We start from the raw sequence: 22,426 nt of genomic DNA, 5'->3' as shown, positions 1-22,426 counted from the left end.
GTGTCATCCCTCACAAAGATTCCAGATTTGGTTCAAATCCTACCCTTTACTTCTAGGTGTGCTGTTGTTTTTTTATCTCCACTGTCACAGGTGTAGTCTCCAGAGTCTTCAAGGTCAACATCATGTATAATCAACTGGAGAAGGTGACCATCTTGCCGGAATTCATACTTGGCACAAGGACAAAGGTCTACTTCCCCTTTACGCCACTGAACTATTATATCTGGTTTGGACAGCTCACAGCACCAGGTGACACTTTCCTTCTCTAAAGCCTCTTGGTTCTTCAACTCATGAGTGAAAATAGCTGGGAGAACTGGCAATTTGAATAACAGAAGAAGAGAATTGGCAAGTAAGGTAAAGTAAGTAAGTAAAGCTCTCTCTCTCTCTCTCTCTCTCGCTCTCTCTCTTCTTCTCTCTCTCTCTCTCTCTCTATATATATATATATATATATATATATATATATAGAGAGAGAGAGAGAGAGAGAGAGAGAGATAGTTTTGTAGTGTAGTTTTGGATTTTGTTTTCCCTCAATAATAAAAACCTTCATTTAAAAACTGCATGTTGTGCTCACTTATGTTATTTTTTACTAATATTTAAATAAGTTTGATGACCTGAAACTTTAGAGTGTGATAAACATGCAAAAAAAAAAATCAGGAAGGGGGAAACACTTTTTCACACCACAGTATATGTGTGTGTAAATATCACAGATCCCAGGTACGTGGTATTTCAGAAGTATGGTAGAGCAACAATCTTGATGTATTCATTTGGTTGATTAAAAACCACTTTCCTAACGTCAATTAGAAATCTACTCAACAAAATTAATAAAACTTCAAATTAATTTTAACTCCACAGACAAGAAGGCATTCACACGGTTTTATGTTTAGGCTTACCAAAAACAATCCAAAAAATTCGAGTTGTGACTTGTGTAGAGGGTCAAGTTGGAGACAAATATTCTTAATAGAAAATCTAAATCAGGCTAATACATAAAGCAACCGCAAATAAGTAGAGTTTGCCCATGTTCTTCACTCAACAACCTTTTCATTAAGCCTCAGGACTTTTTATCAGAATTCAAGGTTCAAGCATTTTTTTAGTTTTACACCACAATTCTACAATTCTAGATTCTGTTTGATCCGACACTGTTCACAACAAGACTAATTTAAAACATAACTAGAAAGGTATAAATAGATGGCAACATCCAGTAACTCAAATAATTGCAGTGGCATAATCTCAAGCAGATTATGACCATGTACTAAATATTATGAGCCTGCACCTATTACTGGAAGTATTTACTAAAGATCACATGTCAGACATCAGTAACTAATTCTCTCGAAACTTACCTTGGACATTTAGCTTGGCAGTGGTTTTGGCAGTGTCTATGCTACACGAGTATGCATCACTGTCAGCCTTCTCCAAATCTTTCACTGTGAGAATGAGGATTCTTTCCTTTTGGGTCATTTCATACTTTCTTCCTGCTTTGATCTCTTTCACACCTTTCAGCCAAGTAACTTTGGAAGCTGGATGGGCAGTTTCACATTCAAAACTGATGGCACCTTTTTCATGTGCTGTGATATCTTCTAGCTTACGGATGAACTTGTTGACGGGCTCTGAAAATCAAAATACGAATTTGACTCTGAACTTAGCAATTATACAAGTATTCATATATTAAAATGATTAAAGAAGCACCTTTGATTTGTAGTTGAGCTTTTGAGGTTGGACCACCGGTCACCTCACAGCTGTATTCTCCACAATCTTTAGCAGTAACATTGTGAACAATCAGCTTCACAACCTTATTTTCCTGAACAGTCTCATACTTTTGGCTCTTCTGGATTGGCTTTCCATTCTTACACCAAACAACATTCAAGGCAGCCTGACTGAGCTCACAGAGGAATATAGCATCTTCTCCAAGTGCAATGCTAACGCCCTGTAGTTCTTTAGAGAAGGTAATAATTTCACCTAAAGCAAAGAAAACATAGCAGTGAAAATATTTAATAAGGTTGCATAGAAATACTTAAATGCGACTTCTTTGACTTTTCTTACTTCAAGACTTATTGGGTTGTTAGGTCTAAAGAATTATCACAGTTATATAACCTTCAGATGTATGACACCAAGAAATGAAAAGCAAGCACAACCACTGCTGAGAAACATGTGGACATAATAAAATGTTGTATAAATGTTAGTTGGGGGATGTGTATGGCCAAAAACAGTTTGATTGGCATCTCACCTTCCACAGACAATGTTGCGCTCGAGCTCAAGTGCTTGAGTGTGAAAACGACCTCCCCTGAGTCAGACCCAGTCACTCCTTTAATGCTAAGTGTGTGTTTTCGGCCTTTGCTGCTAATTTGGAAACGCCCTCCACTAGTTACAGGTTTTCCTTGCAGGCTCCATGAACATGCTTCTGAGCTTTCTCGAGAGAGGATGCATTCGAACAAGCAGGTCTCACCTGCTTTAGCCTCCACAGACTTCAAGCGTTTTGTGATGCCAATGCTGATGTCTGTGTGATGTGGGGGAACAAATTAATAGTGAAAAACATTATAAACGGTCCTATATCATATACCAGAACACTGTTAAATTCTTAAACGTGTTTGGTTAGAAGGTGTCCAAATCATTATATGATTCTTCCTACGTATTATAATGCTGTCCAACAATAACACACATTTTTTTTCATAATTAATGTATAACAAAAAAACATTGTGAACAATAAGGAGATATCTAAATGTCATGTCCATTTTTTTTCTTTATCATACCTCTAATTTTGACTTTTGACTTTGTAATATCTGTACCAATGTCACAGCTGTACTCTCCGGCATCCGCCTGTGTGATGTCCCGGATTGTTAGACCCAGGATCCTACCATCATGCAGCAGTTCATGCTTGTTGTCTGCACAAAGGACCATACCATCCTTCCTCCAAACTGGGGACACGGTTGGTTTTGAGGCTTCACATTTAAGAGTTACAGTGCCCTTTTCTTCTCCAATAACATCGTCTAACAACTTAAGGAAGACGCCTTTCTTTTCTGCAGTACAACAAATCAAAAATCAGCGTTTAGAAATTATCCATGCTACAAGACTCTTGCAGCAGTGCCTTGCACAAGTAGTCATTCAAATTTAGCTTATTTTATCCTGCCCTCAACATTGACCAGTTTCCCAGGCTCTGCTAATAAAAAAGCAAGCAAGATAGTGTTCTCCAGATGATGGGTTCTCACCAAATAAAGTGCTTTATGTGAAGGTCAGAAAGAAATTTTGTCTCATTTAAACATAGAGCCCTTTTCACCCATTTAGCCCTTTCTAAACAACATGGAAATAGTTATGGATGACATATAATCCCAATTAACACATGATTCAAAAGTTAAAGGTGATGAATAGTTATGCAAGGCACTGCTAAACTTTGTTCCCAAACACAATACCTTTTACATTCAGGCAGACAGTCTGCTTCTCTTCCCTGATCTTAAAGGTGATTTTCCCACCATCTTGAGGTGCCAGGTTCTTAAGGGTGATGCTGTGTACCTTATTAACATGCTGGATAACATTAACTTCATTGCTAAACAGCGGCTTGTCATTGAGGAACCACTCAGCTTCCTCATCAGCATAATTCACCTCACAAGTAAACACAGCATCACCATCTTCATCAACCTCCACGTCCGTCAAGTGTTTGGTGATCTGGACTTTACGCACTGTGGACCAATCAGTTCAGTGTTTAAAAAGGTTGTTCCATTTTCCCATTCAAAAAGTGCACTACATAAGGCAGAGAAACTATTACATCACTGTCTAAATGGTGCACTTGTATGAAAAGTAGGAAGGTAAAGAACAAACTGCATAGTAATAATAATAATATTAATAATAATAATAATATAAAGAAATGGAAAATGATATGCCAAAAAGTATGCAGAAAATGTTAGATAGTTAATATCAAAAGTGAAAAAAAAAACAAGCAGAAAACTATACCTTCAACTGTGAGTGTAGCTTTGGTCTCACAAGTCTCGGTTTGACAGCGGTACTCGCCAGCATCATCTGGACTCAGTGCCTTGATGACCAGATGCACTTCAGCACCAGTTTGTTTCATAACATATTTGCTGGATGCTTCCAGAGCAGTTTGACCCTTAAACCAGAACACTTCTTTAGGAACAGCTGATAGTCTACATGACAGTGTGGCTGAGGCCTTTTCTTGGCCAGTCACATTTTTGAGTGGTTCAACCACCTCGATGGGACGCTCTGTGAAGGAAATCACGGATGCATTCATAACAGAGCACTGTTGAATTATGAATCAGAATAGCCAAATGTGGATATTTTTTTTATATATATAACAACACTCCAACACTGTGTTTTCAAGAATTTTGTACTGTAAAAAACTTCAAATCAAAAAATCACATTGCTATTGCCAGTCAAACCTTTCACTGTAAGCCGAGCTGTCGATTTGCTCTTTCCAGCTGTGAACTGCACAGTTCCTGACATCGAAGCCTTGGTCTTTTTAAATGTAAGGTGATGCATGGTGCCTTCTTTCTCTATCTCAATATCGCTGCTCTCGCTCAGAATTTCTCCATTTAGGGCCCATTTCACAGGCTTGACGGTTTCCACGCTGATTTCCACCTCGAAGTGAGCTGCAAATGGCTCAGTCACTTCCACTGCGCTAAGCTCTTTGACGATACTGATGGCCTGTTCTAAAAATCATCATTACATTACATTATATTCTTAGCAATGGGAACATTGTGAGAATATTACTAGATAAACCACAAAAGTCAATATCAATTACATTAGCAATTACACTAAATACAACATCTAGCTTGGAATTAGATTAGATGAAGTTCGGAAGATGCAAAGGGAAAAAGAAATTTCCAGCAAGCAGAGAGATAAAAGTGTGAAACTATCATTTTTAAAATATATATATATATATATTTTTTTTATTCTTGTCATATACCTGATTTTTATTATTTTTATCTGATCACTAAACAGATAAAATACCTGATTAGGAAATGTTATGCCTAGTTCAGCTCCAGCATATTGCAAACATTTCCCTCTTATTACCTTCCACAAGTAGCTTGCATGATGTCTGCTCATCACCAGCATCACACATGTATGTGGCTTCATCCCCAGAGTCCACATCGTTGATGGTGAGCTTGCGATAAACATCCTCGCTGGAAATCTCATACTTTGCACTCGCTTTGATCTTCTCCTTGTTCTTATACCATGTGACAGTGGCACTGGTTCGAGACACCTGACACTCCAAAAATCCCCGGTGTTTGTACATGGCAATTTTGTCGCGGAGTTTCTTTACAAACCTCACAGGCAGTTCTGCAATAATTTAAAAGCTTTTAGGATATTGACAGCACCAAAAGACCTCATAAGATCTCAGCTGATTGAGGCCATTGTTATGACAATATACAGCACAGTACTTAAACTGAAATGCATGCAAAGTTTAACAGACACCTACCTTTAACTGTGAGCTTAGCAACTGATAATGCCTTTTCAGCCACAAATTTGATTTCATCTGCATCTTCAGGTTTCACAGACTTGAAGAACAGAAAATATCTTCTGCCTTTAAAAATAGAAAAAGGCACTACTGTTACTACCACAAATTTGTATTTTGCTGTTGCAGCACATTCTGAAATGTTTGAATTCTCTTATACCTTGTGAAACAGTGAATTAAGTAATGATACACACTTTTTTATTTGTTATAATTTCTATAGAAATTATATCATATCAGAAGTACTTTATTATAACCTATAATATACAACTGCTGTTACCTTCTGAATAATCAGAATCATTGTTAACATGAACTTAACTCACCTTCTTGTCTCATCTTAATGTTGTCCCCAGCTTTGAGTTTTACATCACCTTTAAACCACTGAACCTCAACTTCATCATGTGACACCTCACAGACAAATGCTGCACTCTCTTTCTCAGTCACTTCCAAATCCTGCAGCTGCTTAATAATCTTAATGTCACGGGCTGTGGAAAAAAACAAAAAAGAAAACGACAATAATTTATATCTAAGGCCACTGCTTCTAGAAATTGATACTAGTAAATAGATTCATAACAGGAAACTCTCAAACTAGATGTTACCATTAACGGTCAGCTTGGCCGATGTGTTGTCATCAGTTGTTTTACAGATGTATAAGCCTTGGTCCTCATAAGTGCACTTCTGGATGAGGAGGCTACGCTTCCGACCTTGGGAATGCATCATGTATCTCTTTCCTGGTTTCAGTTCTTCATCATTCTGAGGATAAAGAGGTTTTATGTTCATTATGTGTCTATAATTCCTGTAAATATTTACTAATATATCTTTGCTTTTTGAAGATATTTTAAAGAACTGGTTGCAACAAAATAAGTAAACAACATATGTATACCTTAAACCACTTTACATCAGCATTTACTCTGGACACTTCACACTCAAAGGTGGCTTTTTCCTTTTCTGAAGTCGTCACATCTTCTAATGGTCTTAGGAACGTTGCAGGAGGTTCTGCAAAACACAAAATAGAGTGGTAAGACAGTCTGTTTATATTCAGAGATTTTAATTTCAACTGATGACAACAGACCTACCTGTGACAATGAGTTTTGCTGAGGTGTGGACACCTTCTGCCTGGAAAGAGATCATCCCACTGTCTTCCATCTTCAGCTGGGACATGGTCAAGGAATGTTTATTACCCAGAGTTGTAATAAGGATTTTGGGATTTACTCTGAGTTTTTGGCCATCTTTGGTCCAGAAAGCCTCCACATCAGGTTGGCTGAGTTCCACCTCCATTGTTACTGTCTCCTGTTCATGCACTTTCATTTCTTTCAAGCCCTTAATAATCTGGATCTTCTTCTCTGAGAGAGTGACAATCAGAGGAGATTGTTAGAAATCCGTTGTCAATCTTTTTAGGTAGAAGTGTAACACAGTAACATAATCATTATCTGTTTAGTGGTCTAAATATTTGTATTTGTACTTTATATATATATATATATATATATATATATATATATATATATATATATATATATATATATATATATATATGGAAACCACAGACAGACTTACTTTCTACAGTCAGTTTGGCTTGAGTCTTGTCATCCAGAGTCTCACAAGAGTAAAGGCCTCGGTCAGCGCAGGTTACACTCTTGAAGATCAGAGTCTGTTTAACTCCATCAACTTGAATCTGCACATTACCTTCAGGCTGCATCACAACACCATTCTTCATCCATTTCACTTCAGTGGATAGCCTACTCAGTTCCACATGAAGCTCCACATTGTCCTGCTCTTGGACTGTTTTGTTCTCAAGCTTCTTAATGAACAAAACAGGGAGCTCTAAAAAAATATGCAAAGTAGAATCACAAGTACTCAAGCACCACATTAACACATTTAGTGACTTTCAAATAACAAGCAGATAAATTTACCATTGTAATGCCATTTAGCCATTTAAGAAAACTTGTATTTAAATATATGAAAAATGTTTTAACATTTATCTTTCTGGTAAACCAAAAGAACTAACAAATTATATAAAATGTTGCCACTTTTCTTACTTTGCACTTGCAGAGTTGCTTTACACACTTTCCCTTCAGCATCCACACTGATTTCACCCACATCATCGAGTGTGGCCGCAGTGATTGTAAGTGAATGGCTTGTGCCTCCATGTGCAATCTTGAATTTGGGACCAGTGGTGACAGGTACGTCATTAAACAGCCATCTCACACTCACGTCCGCAGGAGTGATGGAACATTTAAAGATAGCATCCTTGCCCTCATTTGCCACGACATTGTTCAACTTCGACACAAACTTCACCAAACGTGGAGCTAGAACAGGAACCATTTACACGTAACTTTACACATAGAATAAGTATAAATATTCAGGTAATTGCCATGCACCCAGAACTATTGTCATTCACTTTCTCATTGATCAGAATTTAAGTTTTAGCAGGGCCATGCAGGCTTTGCTCACCTTTAGTGGTAATTTTAGCAGTAGTCTTGTCATCTCTGCATTCGCAAGTGTACTCTCCTTCATCTTCCTGGGCTACTGAGGAAACGGTCAGTAAACGTTGAGCTCCATCAGCACGGATGACATATCTGCCTCCAGGCTTAATTTCTTTGCCATTGTGTCTCCAAAGGACATCTCCTGCAGCTCTGTTTAGCTGGCAAGACAGAGTCTTGGTGCTGCCCAGGACAACAGATACTGACTCCAAGCCAACCACAAACTTTAGTGGAGACTCTGTAAAAAAAAAAGCATTCAAAAGTTAACTGAAAGAAATTATACTGCATATGTAAAAACCTGGTACCATTACCTTACCTTTTATCTGAACCTGGAATTCCATCTTGTCCTCAGTTGTCTGACACGTGTAGGTGCCTCTGTCCTTTGCTTCAGAAGACTTAATGATAAGGACACGAGACAAACCTTCTCTCTTCATTTCATACTTATTTCCCTCTTTTAGCTCTACTCCATCCCTGAACCAATTGACATTAGCATGTTCTGTTGTTACCATAGTGGACAGGGTGATGTTCTCAGTTTCTTGCACAGCTATAGTTTCCTTCACACTGGATTTCTTTTGAAATTTAGCTGAGATGTCTGTAGAGACACAAGGATATTTCAGTAAAGAGGATGTATAACAGTAAATAATTCACTAGTTGATGCCAAAAGATTAAAATAGCTGAAAACCAACTACAAATATACCTGACACTTGAATCTTAAAGTCCAGCTTCTCATTTTCAACTTTACAAATGTACTCTCCTGCATCCCTCTTCTCCACGCTGTCTAATACCAGTTGCCGGACTTTGCCCTTTGCCTCTATGTGGACAGTCTTACTGGAGATTAGCTGTTTGCCATCTTTATACCATTTCACTTCAGTTTTGTCATCAGACACTTCACAACTAAGTGTGGCTTTCTGAGATGCAGAAACATTCACCTCCTTCTGGTAGGTGTCTTTATTGACAAACATGGCTTGAGGTTCTGAAAGAAAAATAAATGAAGAGCCCTAGATGTGGAATTATTGGGAGACACCTTGACAGACAGACCAAACAGAAACACATGACAAATTCTGTCCACTTGTATTTCCACCAGAAAGTCAATTGTTCTTGCCAAGTCTCAGATTTGGTTGTCCAGAATCACAAAGAACAATAATAAAAAATATGTTAGTTCAACTGATCTAGCTAATCAGCTCCCCAAACATTAAGTACATGAATCCTCAAAACAAAGTAACTAATCTGCTGTGCCCCAGATATGGGTACAACACATTACTAGGAATCAAATTGTGTTTAGAAAAAGCTACATATCAAATAAAAACTTTGTTTGCTATAGCTATTCGGTAGCATATTTTTAAAAAACCTATAGACAAATTCTGTGGGTTCATAGTGCTTGGGCTACTAACTTAGCCATTTCTGCTTAGTGAACAATTTGAAGGATGAAAGGATAAAGGATTGCTCAGGTAATAGATGCTTTTTTACATAGAATTTTAGGATTCCAAATTGCATACACTGTCTAGGCCCAGTCTAGGTCGCTAGGCTCATTCTCATATTCACAGATTTACAGTTTAGATGTTTACTTGTCATCTGAATGTACCTCTTTATACTCATAAAAACAAGTAAAATTCAAACAATTTGACATACCTGTCACTTGAATTTTAAAGACCAGCTTCTCATTTCCAACTTGACAGGTGTACTCTCCTGCGTCCTTCTTCTCTACAGTGTCCAACACCAACTGACGGATTTTGCCCTTCGTCTCTGTGTGGACAGTCCTACTGGAGACCAGTTGTCTGCCATCTTTATACCATTTCACCTCTGTTTTGGCGTCAGACACTTCACAGCTCAATGTGGCTTTCTGAGAAGCAGAAACTTTCACCTCCTTCTGATAGGTGTCTATGTTGATGAAAGTGGCCTGAGGTTCTGATGGAACAATTATTGCAAATAGTTAAAAAATAAATTACCAAACAATGACAACACTAATTGCTTCACCTTGCATGCCTGTACCAATCTTGCTTATTTTAAGGCATTGGAGGTAGACAGCAGAAGTAGTTCTAGTTTCCCCGATATTAGCCATCTGACCATGTTGTTTTCTACTGTATATTATGGGATGAGTCAAGCTGAGCCACTTTTTCATCAGCTATATTTTTCATTATTTAATACATAAAAAATGATAACAACTCTGAAACCATTCTTTTACCTGCCACCCGAATCTTAAAGACCAGCTTCTCATTTCCAACTTCACAGATGTATTCTCCTGCATCTTTTTTCTCCACACTGTCCAACACCAACTGACGGATTTTGCCCTTTGTCTCTGTGTGGACAGTCCTACTGGAGGTCAGTTGTTTGCCGTCTTTATACCATTTCACCTCTGTTTTGGCGTCAGACACTTCACAGCTCAATGTGGCTTTCTGAGAAGCAGAAACTTTCACCTCCTTCTGATAGGTGTCTATGTTGATGAAAGTGGCCTGAGGTTCTGATGGAACAATTATTGCAAATAGTTAAAAAATAAATTACCAAACAATGACAACACTAATTGCTTCACCTTGCATGCCTGTACCAATCTTGCTTATTTTAAGGCATTGGAGGTAGACAGCAGAAGTAGTTCTAGTTTCCCGATATTAGCAATCTGACCATGTTGTTTTCTACTGTATATTATGGGATGAGTCAAGCTGAGCCACTTTTTCATCAGCTATATTTTCATTATTTAATACATAAAAATGATAACAACTCTGAAACCATTCTTTTACCTGCCACCCGAATCTTAAAGACCAGCTTCTCATTTCCAACTTCACAGATGTATTCTCCTGCATCTTTTTTCTCCACACTGTCCAACACCAACTGACGGATTTTGCCCTTTGTCTCTGTGTGGACAGTCCTACTGGAGGTCAGTTGTTTGCCGTCTTTATACCATTTCACCTCTGTTTTGGCGTCAGACACTTCACAGCTCAATGTGGCTTTCTGAGAAGCAGAAACTTTCACCTCCTTCTGATAGGTGTCTATGTTGATGAAAGTGGCCTGAGGTTCTGATGGAACAATTATTGCAAATAGTTAAAAAATAAATTACCAAACAATGACAACACTAATTGCTTCACCTTGCATGCCTGTACCAATCTTGCTTATTTTAAGGCATTGGAGGTAGACAGCAGAAGTAGTTCTAGTTTCCCCGATATTAGCAATCTGACCATGTTGTTTTCTACTGTATATTATGAGATGAGTCAAGCTGAGCCACTTTTTCATCAGCTATATTTTTCATTATTTAATACATAAAAAATGATAACAACTCTGAAACCATTCTTTTACCTGCCACCTGAATCTTAAAGACCAGCTTCTCATTTCCAACTTCACAGATGTACTCTCCTGCATCTTTTTTCTCCACACTGTCCAACACCAACTGACGCATTTTGCCCTTCGTCTCTATATGGACAGTCCTACTGGAGATGAGTTGTTTGCTGTCTTTATACCATTTCACCTCTGTTTTGGAATCAGACACTTCACAGCTAAGTGTGGCTTTTTGTGAAGCAGAAACTTTCACCTCCTTCTGATAGGTGTCCTTGTTGATGAAAGTGGCCTGAGGTTCTGATGGAATAATTATTGCAATAGTTTAAAATGTACCGTAAAAATACTTTAAATAATTGACTAAATAAAAACAACACAAATCGCTTTCACTTGCATGCCTGAAACAATCTTGCTTATTTTACACCTAAAGACAGAAGAAGTAGCTGTTCTTTGACATACATTCTAGTTTTTCCCCATTTTAGCCAGCTGACCATGTTGTTCTATATCAGGGGTCACCAACGTTTTTAAAACTGAGAGCTACTTCTTGGGTACCGATTAATGTGAAGGGCTACCAGTTTGATACACACAGTTTTCAGTTTGATCTTAAATGACAAATTTGCTCAATTTACCTTTTATTATATGTTATTATTAATAATTAATGATATTCATCTATGTGAAAACACTGATCATGTTAATGATTTCTCATAATAATGATCAACAATGATTTAACAAAGTAGGAAACAGCTATTTTTAGAAAAGGCCCACGGGCTACTCATGTGGTCCTTGCGGGCTACCTGGTGCCCGTGGGCACCACGTTGGTGACCCCTGTTCTCTATCATGGAATGAGTAAAGCTGAGACACTTTCTCTACAGATATATTTTTATTATTTATTACGTAAACAATTATATGAACTCTGAAACCATTTCTGTACCTGCCACCTGAATTATAAAGACCAGCTTCTCATTTCCAACTTCACAGGTGTATTCTCCTGCATCTTTTGCTTCCACACTGTCCAACACCAGTTGACGGATTTTGCCCTTTGCCTCCATGTGAACAGTCTGACTGGAGATCAGCTGTTTGCCGTCTTTATACCATTTTACTTCAGTTTTGGAGTCAGACACTTCACAGCTCAGTGTGGCTTTCTGAGAGACAGAAACCTTCACCTCCTTCTTATAGGTGTCCTTGTTGGCAAACAAAGCTTGAGGTTCTGAATGAAAACATAATAAAGAGCCTAATATGTGATATACAGTGCTTTCAGAAAGCATTCAGACCCCCTACATTTTTTTTTATTTTATGCTGAGCCCGACACTACAATTATTCAGATTTTTTTTTTCTCATTAATCTACATTCAATACTCCATAATGACAAAAGGATCCAGAATTCTTGAAATGTCTATATTTTTTAATAGAAAAAACCTGACTTATCACATGCACAAAAGTATTCAGACCCTTAGCTAAACACTTCATTATTAGCTTAGATGCTCTCTTGATCTTTGCTGAGCTGTTTCTACATTTTGACTGGAGTCTTACTGTGAAAAAGTTTATTGATTGAACATGATTTGGAAAGGCACACATCTGTATATGAAAGGGCTCACAGCTGCCGATGCATATCAGAGCAAAAACCAAGTAATGAGGTAAAAGGATCTGCTTGCAGAGCTCAGAGACAGGATTGTTGCAATGTGCAGATCTGGAGAAGTCAAAAAAAGAAATGCTGCTGCATTGTAGGTTCCCAAGAGCACTGTGGCCTCCTTAAGTCTTAAATGGAAGAAGTGTGGCACAATCAGGACACTTCCAAGAGCTGGTCGACCAGCCAAATGCAGCAATCGGGAAAGAAGAGCCTTAGTAAGAGAGTTGATAAAGAACCTGATTATCACTCTGATTAATATCCAGAGATCCTCTGCGAAAATAAGACAAAGTTTCAAAAGGACAGCCATCACTGCAGTCCTCGACCAATTTGTGCAGAGTGGTTAGACGGAAGCCTCTCCTTGCTGCAAAACCCATAGAAATCCATTAAGCATTTGCAAAAATGTACCTGAAGGACTCTCAGACTGTGTGGAACAAGATTCTTTTGTCTAAAGAAATCATGATTGAACTGGTTAGCCTCAATTCCAAATTTTAAGTCTAAAAGAAATCAAGCACTGCTCATCACCTGCCCAAGACCATCCCAACAGTGAAGCATGATGGTGGTGGCATCATGATGTAGGGGTGTTTTTCTGCAGCAGGTATGGGCAACTGGTCAAAGTTGAGGGAAAGCTGAATGGTAAAAAGTACAGAGATATCCTCAACAAAAACCTGTTTCACAGTGATTAAGACCTCAGACTGGGTTGAAGGTTCCCCTTCCTACACGACAACGACCCTAAGTACACAACCAAGACAACACAGAAGTCGCTTAAGTACAACTCTGTAAGTGTCCCAGAGTGGCCTAGCCAGATCCCTGACTTGAACCCTATTGAACATCTCTAGAGAAACTTGAGTGGCTTTCCACCAACGGCCCCCATCCAACCTGACCGAACTTGAGAGGATCTGCCATGAAGAATAGCAGAAAATCCCCTAATCCAGGTGTACAAAGTTTCTTGTGTCATAACCAAAAAGACACAAGGCTATAATTGCTGCTAAAGGTGCTTCAACTAAATACTGAGTAAAGGGCCTGAATACTTAGAAATGTGACATTCAGGGTGGGTTTATTTAAAAAAAATACAGACATTTCTAGAATTCTGTTTTCACTTTGTCATTATGGGGTACTGAGTGTAAATTCATGAGAAAGAAAAAATCTATGTGAATAATTGAGGGTATCAGGCTGCTACATAACAAAAATGAAAAAGTGAAGGGGGTCTGAATACTTTTTGAATGCACCGCAGGGAGGCACCATAACAAATAGACCACATGGAGAACTGAACAAATCCCTTCCACTTGCACACCTACTCTATTCCTTTCTGAAACAGGATGGTGATGGACAGACTGAAAATTTATTATTTCGTCCTCCAGGAAGTGGAATTGTCAGTTTGCTTGCCCAGTCTCAGGTTTGGTTGCACAGAAAAAAAACAAGTCTAAAAGTTGTTAGTTAAATTTAACTAGAAATTTATCTCACCATACTGAGATCACACAAATTCTTTCTGTCCTGAATGCTTGGGCAACTGAATTACATTTGAGATACATTTGAAGGGGTCACTCAGTGATTAGATATGCAGATAAACATATACTCCCTATGCAAGGATTGTCTTCTTAATTTCACAAAATGAGTAAGGTCTAGATGTTTTCTTATCATCTGCAACTGCCTCAATATATTGATAAAACCATGCAAAAATAAAAAATGACATACCTGTCACCTGAATTTTAAAGACCTGCTTCTCTTTTCCAACTTCACAGATGTACTCTCCTGCATCTTTTTTTTCAACACTGTCCAACACCAGTTGACAGATTTTGCCCTTTGCCTCTGTGTGTACGGTCTTACTGGAGATCAGCTGTTTGCCATCTTTATACCATTTCACTTCAGTTTTGGAGTCAGACACTTCACAGCTCAGTGAGGCTTTCTGAGAGACAGAAACCTTCACCTCCTTCTGATAGGTGTCCTTATTGATGAAAGTGTCTTGAAGTTCTGAAGGGACAAGAATGAAAGTTCCTAATGTACAAAAAAAGTAAGAGCATGAAAATAAAAAAAATCGAGTGCCACTTGCACCTTAACTGAGTGCTGAAGTAAATAACAAATACCACTTTCCTACCTGCTACCTGAATCTTAAAGACCAGCTTCTCATTTCCAACTTCACAGATGTACTCTCCTGCATCTTTCTTCTCAACACTGTCCAACACCAGTTGACGGATTTTGCCCTTCACCTCTGTGTGGAGTGTTTTACTGGAGATCAGCTGTTTGCCATCTTTATACCATTTCACTTCAGTTTTGGAGTCAGACACTTCACAGCTCAGTGTGGCTGTCTGAGAGACAGAAACTTTCACCTCCTTCTGATAGGTGTCCTTGTTCACAAAGGTTGCTAGAGCTTGAGTTTCTACAGGAGCGGCTTTTAAATTGAGGACATGTACTCAGTCATAACATTCAATTTTTCAACTTACTCTTCAGCTTATCCTTATTTCATAGACATTCTACACAATGTTTTATAGGCATTCTACAAGCTAGTTAATATTGATCATAAACAAAATATTTTATGTTGAGAAATATTTTATCAGTTTTTGAAACTGTTAACTAAATCACCTATGATAAATGCATAAGGTAATTTACTAGTTACAATAGAAGCTAGCTAATGGCAGATGGACAACAGTGAGATATTTGGCATAATTGTCTCTCCTGTATTATATACCTGTCACATGAATCTTGAAGATCAGCTTCTCATTTCCAACTTCACAGATGTACTCTCCTGCATCCTTCTTCTCCACACTGTCCAACACCAGTTGACGGATTTTGCCTTTTGTCTCCATATGGACAGTCCTACTGGAGATCAGCTGTTTGCCATCTTTATACCATTTCACTTCAGTTTTGGAGTCAGACACTCACAGCTCAGTGTGGCTTTCTGAGAGACAGAAACTTTTACCTCCTTTTTATAGGTGTCCTTGTTCACAAAGGTTGCAAGAGCTTGAGTTTCTACAGGGGAGGACATGTACTCAGTCATAACATTCAATTTTAAATAACTCTTTAGCTTATTCTAATTTCAAAGACATTCTACAAAATATTTTATAGGCATTCTACAAGCTAGTTAATATTGATTACAAACACAATATATTTTATGTTGAACAATATTTTATCAGTTTTTGATACTGTTAACTAAATCACCTATGATAAATGTATAAGCTAATTTACTAGTTACAATAAAAGCTAGCTAATGGCAGATGGACAACAGTGAGATATTTGGCATAATTGTCTCTCCTGTATTATATACCTGTCACATGAATCTTGAAGATCAGCTTCTCATTTCCAACTTCACAGATGTACTCTCCTGCATCCTTCTTCTCCACACTGTCCAACACCAGTTGACGGATTTTGCCTTTTGTCTCCATATGGACAGTCCTACTGGAGATCAGCTGTTTGCCATCTTTATACCATTTCACTTCAGTTTTGGAGTCAGACACCTCACAGCTCAGTGTGGCTTTCTGAGAGACAGAAACTTTTACCTCCTTTTTATAGGTGTCCTTGTTCACAAAGGTTGCAAGAGCTTGAGTTTCTACAGGGGAGGACATGTACTCAGTCATAACATTCAATTTTAAATAACTCTTTAGCTTATTCTAATTTCAAAGACATTCTACAAAATATTTTATAGGCATTCTACAAGCTAGTTAATATTGATTACAAACACAATATATTTTATGTTGAACAATATTTTATCAGTTTTTGATACTGTTAACTAAATCACCTATGATAAATGTATAAGCTAATTTACTAGTTACAATAAAAGCTAGCTAATGGCAGATGGACAACAGTGAGTTTGTTGTGCATAATCAATTCTCCCGTATTCTATACCTGTCACATGAATCTTGAAGATCAGCTTCTCATTTCCAACTTCACAGATGTACTCTCCTGAATCTTTCTTCTCCACACTGTCCAACACCAGTTGACGGATTTTGCCTTTTGTCTCCATATGGACAGTCCTACTGGAGATCAGTTGTTTGCCGTCTTTATACCATTTCACTTCAGTTTTGGAGTCAGACACCTCACAGCTCAGTGTGGCTTTCTGAGAGACAGAAACTTTCACCTCCTTCTGATAGGTGTCCTTGTTCACAAAGGTTGCAAGAGCTTGAGTTTCTACAGGAGCGGCTTTTAAAGTGAAGACGTACTCAGTCATAACATTCAATTTCAACAAACTCTTTAGCTTATTCTTATTTCATAGACATTATACACAATGTTTTATAGGCATTCTACAAGCTAGTTAATATTGATCATAAACAAATTTTTATATTTTGAGAAATATTTTATGAGTTATTAAAACTGTTATCTAAATCACCTATGATAAATGTATAAGCTAATTTACTAGTTACAATAGAAGGCAGATGGCAGATGGACACCAGTGAGATTTTTGTGCATAATTGATTCTCCTGTATTCCATACCTGTCACATGAATCTTGAAGATCAGCTTCTCATTTCCAACTTCACAGATGTACTCTCCTGCATCCTTCTTCTCCACACTGTCCAACACCAGTTGACGGATTTTGCCTTTTGTCTCCATATGGACAGTCCTACTGGAGATCATTTTTTTGCCGTCTTTATACCATTTCACTTCAGTTTTGGAGTCAGACACCTCACAGCTCAGTGTGGCTTTCTGAGAGACAGAAACTTTCACCTCCTTTTGATAGGTGTCCTTGTTGATGAAAGTGGCCTGAGGCTCTAAATAATAATAATAATTAAAAAAAAGATCAAATCATTGAAAGTGCACACACTGGGGGAACAGAATAATTTAAGGGTAGAAAAATTCTAATGGTGGTAAATTTAAGACTAATAATCTAATACAGTGAAAAAGCATATTGTACAATATTGTGTAGCCTCCTTTCATAAATGATAAATGTCTCCTCACAGAAATTCACACCATATCAATTATAACTTGCATCTTAAATAAAAGGTTTATACGCGTTCACATGCAAGTCATTACTATAGAAATACTAATGCATCAGAATGATAGTATTGCTATAAATCTGGAATTGTGACCAGAACTACTGTCAGAACTGCATTTTGAGAAAATTCACCTATGGCGTCTGATAAAAACAGAGCTAGTAGAAAGGAATGTAGTGAAGGGAAAACATGCAAGGTAGAACTAATGATAAAATAAGGAAAAGACATAAATACCTGTCACCAGAATCTTAAACGGCAGCTTCTCGTTACCAACTTCACAGATGTATTCTCCTGCATCGTTCTTCTCCACACTCTCTAACACCAGTTGACGGATTTTGCCTTTTGTCTCCATATGGATGGTCTTACTGGAGATCAGTTGTTTGCCATCTTTATACCATTTCACTTCAGTTTTGGAGTCAGACACTTCACAGCTCAGTGTGGCTTTCTGAGAGACAACAACTTTCACCTCCTTCTGATAGGTGTCCTTGTTCACAAAGGTTGCTAGAGCTTGTGTTTCTACAGCAGCAGCTTTTAAAGTGAGAACATGTACTCAGTCATAACATTTAAATTTAGCTAACAGAAACTCTTTTTTCACAGACATTCTACAAAATGTTTTATAGCCATTCAATTAGCTGGCTTATATTGCGCATAAACACAATATTTTATGTTGAGTAAAAAATTTGTTTTTAATACAATGAAAATAATAAATGCATAAGCTAATAAACTAGTTAACATAAAAGATAGCTAATGGTAGATAGACACCAGTAAGTTTTTTGCTAAATTGATTCTCCTGTATTTTATACCTATCACATGAATCTTGAAGACCAACTTCTCATTTCCAACTTCACAGATGTACTCTCCTGCATCCTTCTTCTCCACACTGTCCAACACCAGTTGACGGATTTTGCCTTTTGTCTCCATGTGAACAGTCCTACTGGAGATCAGCTGTTTGCCGTCTTTATACCATTTTACTTCAGTTTTGGAGTCAGACACCTCACAGCTCAATGTGGCTTTCTGAGAGACAGAAACTTTCACCTCCTTCTGATAGGTGTCCTTGTTCACAAAGGTTGCTAGAGCTTGAGTTTCTACAGCAGCAGCTTTTAAAGTGAGAACATGTACTCAGTCATAACTTAAATTTAGCTAACAGGAACTCTTTTTTCCACATGTTGAGTAAAAAATCTGTTTTTGATACAATGGTAAATAATAAATGCATAAGCTAATAAACTAGTTAAAACAAAAGATAGCTAATGGTAGATAGACACCAGTAAGTTTTTTGCTAAATTGATTCTCCTGTATTTCATACCTGTCACATGAATCTTGAAGACCAGCTTCTCATTTCCAACTTCACAGATGTACTCTCCTGCATCCTTCTTCTCCACACTGTCCAACACCAGTTGACGGATTTTGCCTTTTGTCTCCATATGGACAGTCCTACTGGAGATCAGCTGTTTGCCGTCTTTATACCATTTCACTTCAGTTTTGGAGTCAGACACCTCACAGCTCAGTGTGGCTTTCTGAGAGACAGAAACTTTCACCTCCTTCTGATAGGTGTCCTTGTTGATGAAAGTGGCCTGAGTTTCTACAAGAACAATCATTAAATAATCATGTAAAATGATTAAATTACTATATAGAATTATAAAATAACCATGCAGAGAATGTTTGCAAAGGCAATATATAAATATTACGGTTTTAGATAAAATCGAAAGAAAACAGAAAATTGTTTTCTGTTCTATTCTCGACTCTTCTGCTTTCCAATATCTATGCTATTCTATTTTGCTACTGTATACTCTTTTTTATTTTTTCAGTTCTACGCTATTGTATGTTCTTCTGTTCAACTATATTATACTTAGTTCTGTTCCACTTTTCTCTAATATCCTACACTGTGTTATCAAGTACTTTGTTTCACCCTAATAACTGTATTACTATACTGTACTACATTATTTAATTCTTTTGTACTTTACCATTTTTTTTAAGTGTACAAAGTTAGACTATACAATAATGTGGTAGATTTATTCTATTCTATTCTACTGTACACTGTTTTGTCGTGCTCCATATTACTCCTTCTTATCTCCTGTTCAGTTGTATTATGTTAAACTCTACTTTGTTCTGTACACTACTTTATTTCAATATAATTTCCTCAAATTTTCTCCCTTTTGTTCTACTCTCTTCTATTCTCATCCACTCAACTCTATTATGCCCTCAATCGTGAAGATTGTTTCCTGAAATTCCTACAACAATCAAATAATGATCGTGTAGACTACATTTTTTAATTAAAATGCAAGATAATAAATATATGTATGCATTCAATTCATTATTTTAAGCAATATTTATGCTTATTGTTTAATTGTTTTAGTACCACTCCACACAAGCTTGCTCTTCTTTTTGTGAAATTAGCTCTGTCCGTTTGCTTTTTTCCCCCAGACTAATTAGCGCTGGTTTTACCTTGTATTTTGACCCTGAATGTGACCTTGTCCTCCACTGTCTCACATGAATAGTGTCCTTCATCGCTCTGCTTGGCTCCTTTGATAACCAGCTTTCTCTGTGTCCCCTGGGACACGAAGGTCACTCTGTTGTCCTCCGCTATTTCTTTATGCTCCTTCTTCCATACAACAGTAGTTGTAGGCGACTCCACCTCACAACTCAGTTCCACATCAACCATCGAAGGAGAAACCTCCAGGGGTTGAGTCTTGGGCTTGTTCACAAACTTTGCTGCTTCTTCTGATGGCAAATTAATAAAAAATTCTGAATTTTTAAAATTAAAGTAATTTCTCTCTTGAGGTGTTATTTTTTAAATTGGTAGTTTTATTCACATAATTTAGATCTGCTTTCCCCCCTTTATTGTTTGCACAATCCCATTAAAAACAGAACATTTGAGCATTATCAATGTCACATATCACACACTCACTCATGTATTTGATGCTCAACACACATTTAAAGGTTTATTTGTAGGGTCTGGATAATAAAGGAATCATAGCCTGTTTTACTGTTTTAATTAAGACCTATAAAATAACCTACATACAGTATTTGTATTTGTACATATGTATTTTAAAGCCAACATTTTCCAACTGGCAATTTGGAATATTCAAATAGCTTTACCTTTAATGGCAAGCTGGATGGACATCTTATCACCATCACACACACACTCATAAATCCCTGCATCCTCATGAGTTACATTATGAATCGTCAGTGTGCGTTTACATCCCACATTGGAAGCCTCATACTTTTTGCCCATCCTTAATTCTTTACCATTTTTCATCCAGACAACCTGTGGGGCACAAAGACAAGCCAAAAGCTGATTATTTTATGCTGTCAGTAAAAAAAGAATCATGTACTGACTAGTCACAATCTGGAATTACACAGCACTATATATACATATTTATAAAACATTGTTACCTGAACACTGGCATCTGACACCTCTGTGTATAGCTGGGCAGAGGAGTGAGCACTGAACCTGAAGATCTCCACTTCAGAATATTTCTTGGTGAAACGTGCTGGAGCTGCTAAAACAGGAATAAGGGTGCGGATAGTGTGAAAAGCCTTTATAAAAAGTAGCATTAAATTAGTTTTGTTTATACAACTGCAATGTTAATAAAAACATTAGGACCAGTCATTATATGAAATTAATTACCATAGTAACATCAGCTCTATAATAATTTTCCATTGTGGTTTATACTTGAAGTATTTTTCTTACTTTTTACACTAAGTGTGCAGATGCTTTCGGATCCTCCCCCCGTGAATTTGACCTGAGCTTCATCCAGTGATATGTTCACCTCCCTGATCACAAGTGTGTGCGTGGTCTTTGAACGAGTTATGAGGTAGTCTGCACCACTGCGAATCAGTCGGCCATTTAGCATCCAGCTTCCGGAGCATGTGGCAGAGAGCTCCACGCTAAAAGTGGCCTCCCCACCAGAGACAGCAGTGCAGCTCTGCAGACCTGACACCACCGAGGCAGTTGGCTCTGAATAAACACAGGACATGATTAGCTTGGCAAAAGTGTCACTGAGATCTGGCTTTGCTCTGAAAAGACATTCCTGTAGGACAATTATCTGTAAAGTCAAATTACCAAGATAATATGTTCCGGGGAACTCCAGATAGGCACTCTGGCCAAAATCATTCATGGCTGAAATGCGGAACTGGTAACTGCTCTCCTCTGTGATGTTATTGATGGTGTATTGGTTTGTGTCTACAAGCTCCATGCCTGTGACTCGAACCCAGGTCTGAGCACCCACCCTCCTCCTCTCCACCACATAGCCATTTATGGGTACAGGACGCTCACTATCTGGCCGAGACCAACTCAGTGTAATGGAGTTGTCCGTCTTGTTCAGCACAATTGGTTTCACTGGGGTATCCGGAGGATGCTTCCTCGGTGCTAGGTAATAGTAAAGAAATAACAAGAGTCAATTAACTAACTCAAAATGCAAAAACATGGTATCAAGTAAAAATATAAATCAGGAAGTACAAAACAAATAAAACAAATAAACATCAAAATATAAAACCTAAATGAAAAAAAAATAAATCCTATAAAATGCATTTAAGCACCATGACAACACAGAATATTTTAAAAATGCTACTTTCAGCATGCAGTGTCATCTCTACAGTTGCCTGAAACTTATGTATGTATGACATTAGTATACACAGTGAGTGGGGCATAAACACTAATTAGCAAAAGCTTGAGTATGGTGTTACT

At 37.7% G+C, this 22,426-nt stretch overlaps 1 protein-coding gene across 11 annotated transcripts in view; it reads right to left on the bottom strand.

Moving 5' to 3' along the window:
• The window catches only part of obscnb (obscurin, cytoskeletal calmodulin and titin-interacting RhoGEF b), a 58,102-nt gene that overhangs the window by 28,607 nt on the left and 7,069 nt on the right, over positions 1–22,426 (bottom strand). For 6 of the 11 annotated variants that reach the window (XR_006925635.1, XR_006925638.1, XR_006925639.1 and 3 more), the window contains exons 5-40: positions 21,803–22,108; positions 21,431–21,697; positions 21,133–21,239; positions 20,836–21,004; positions 20,182–20,457; positions 19,043–19,318; positions 18,543–18,836; positions 17,974–18,267; positions 17,242–17,517; positions 16,657–16,950; positions 14,912–15,205; positions 14,512–14,787; positions 12,125–12,400; positions 11,218–11,493; positions 10,665–10,940; positions 10,115–10,390; positions 9,562–9,837; positions 8,630–8,905; positions 8,249–8,524; positions 7,904–8,170; positions 7,489–7,758; positions 7,007–7,273; positions 6,529–6,795; positions 6,336–6,448; positions 6,052–6,205; positions 5,776–5,937; positions 5,420–5,524; positions 5,014–5,280; positions 4,380–4,649; positions 3,937–4,203; positions 3,399–3,665; positions 2,742–3,008; positions 2,219–2,488; positions 1,681–1,950; positions 1,335–1,601; positions 44–310 (exon numbers count right to left, since the gene is read on the bottom strand). Coding sequence is in view for 1 of the 11 variants with exons in the window: in XM_046847875.1 (XP_046703831.1) it covers positions 44–310; positions 1,335–1,601; positions 1,681–1,950; positions 2,219–2,488; positions 2,742–3,008; positions 3,399–3,665; positions 3,937–4,203; positions 4,380–4,649; positions 5,014–5,280; positions 5,420–5,524; positions 5,776–5,937; positions 6,052–6,205; positions 6,336–6,448; positions 6,529–6,795; positions 7,007–7,273; positions 7,489–7,758; positions 7,904–8,170; positions 8,249–8,524; positions 8,630–8,905; positions 9,562–9,837; positions 10,115–10,390; positions 10,665–10,940; positions 11,218–11,493; positions 12,125–12,400; positions 14,512–14,787; positions 14,912–15,193; positions 16,079–16,360; positions 16,657–16,938; positions 17,242–17,517; positions 17,974–18,267; positions 18,543–18,836; positions 19,043–19,318; positions 20,182–20,457; positions 20,836–21,004; positions 21,133–21,239; positions 21,431–21,697; positions 21,803–22,108 (9,336 nt within the window). In the remaining 10 variants the exon portion in view is untranslated. Of the gene's footprint in view, positions 1–43; positions 311–1,334; positions 1,602–1,680; positions 1,951–2,218; positions 2,489–2,741; positions 3,009–3,398; positions 3,666–3,936; positions 4,204–4,379; positions 4,650–5,013; positions 5,281–5,419; positions 5,525–5,775; positions 5,938–6,051; positions 6,206–6,335; positions 6,449–6,528; positions 6,796–7,006; positions 7,274–7,488; positions 7,759–7,903; positions 8,171–8,248; positions 8,525–8,629; positions 8,906–9,561; positions 9,838–10,114; positions 10,391–10,664; positions 10,941–11,217; positions 11,494–12,124; positions 12,401–14,511; positions 14,788–14,911; positions 15,206–16,078; positions 16,361–16,656; positions 16,951–17,241; positions 17,518–17,973; positions 18,268–18,542; positions 18,837–19,042; positions 19,319–20,181; positions 20,458–20,835; positions 21,005–21,132; positions 21,240–21,430; positions 21,698–21,802; positions 22,109–22,426 lie in introns of all 11 variants that reach the window. The other 5 variants (XM_046847875.1, XR_006925637.1, XR_006925642.1 and 2 more) reach the window with 5 other exon arrangements.

This window comes from Silurus meridionalis, chromosome 4, assembly GCF_014805685.1.
Source record: "Silurus meridionalis isolate SWU-2019-XX chromosome 4, ASM1480568v1, whole genome shotgun sequence".
Classification (NCBI taxonomy): Eukaryota; Metazoa; Chordata; class Actinopteri; order Siluriformes; family Siluridae; genus Silurus; species Silurus meridionalis.
This window is presented reverse-complemented; position numbering and strand designations above follow the sequence as displayed.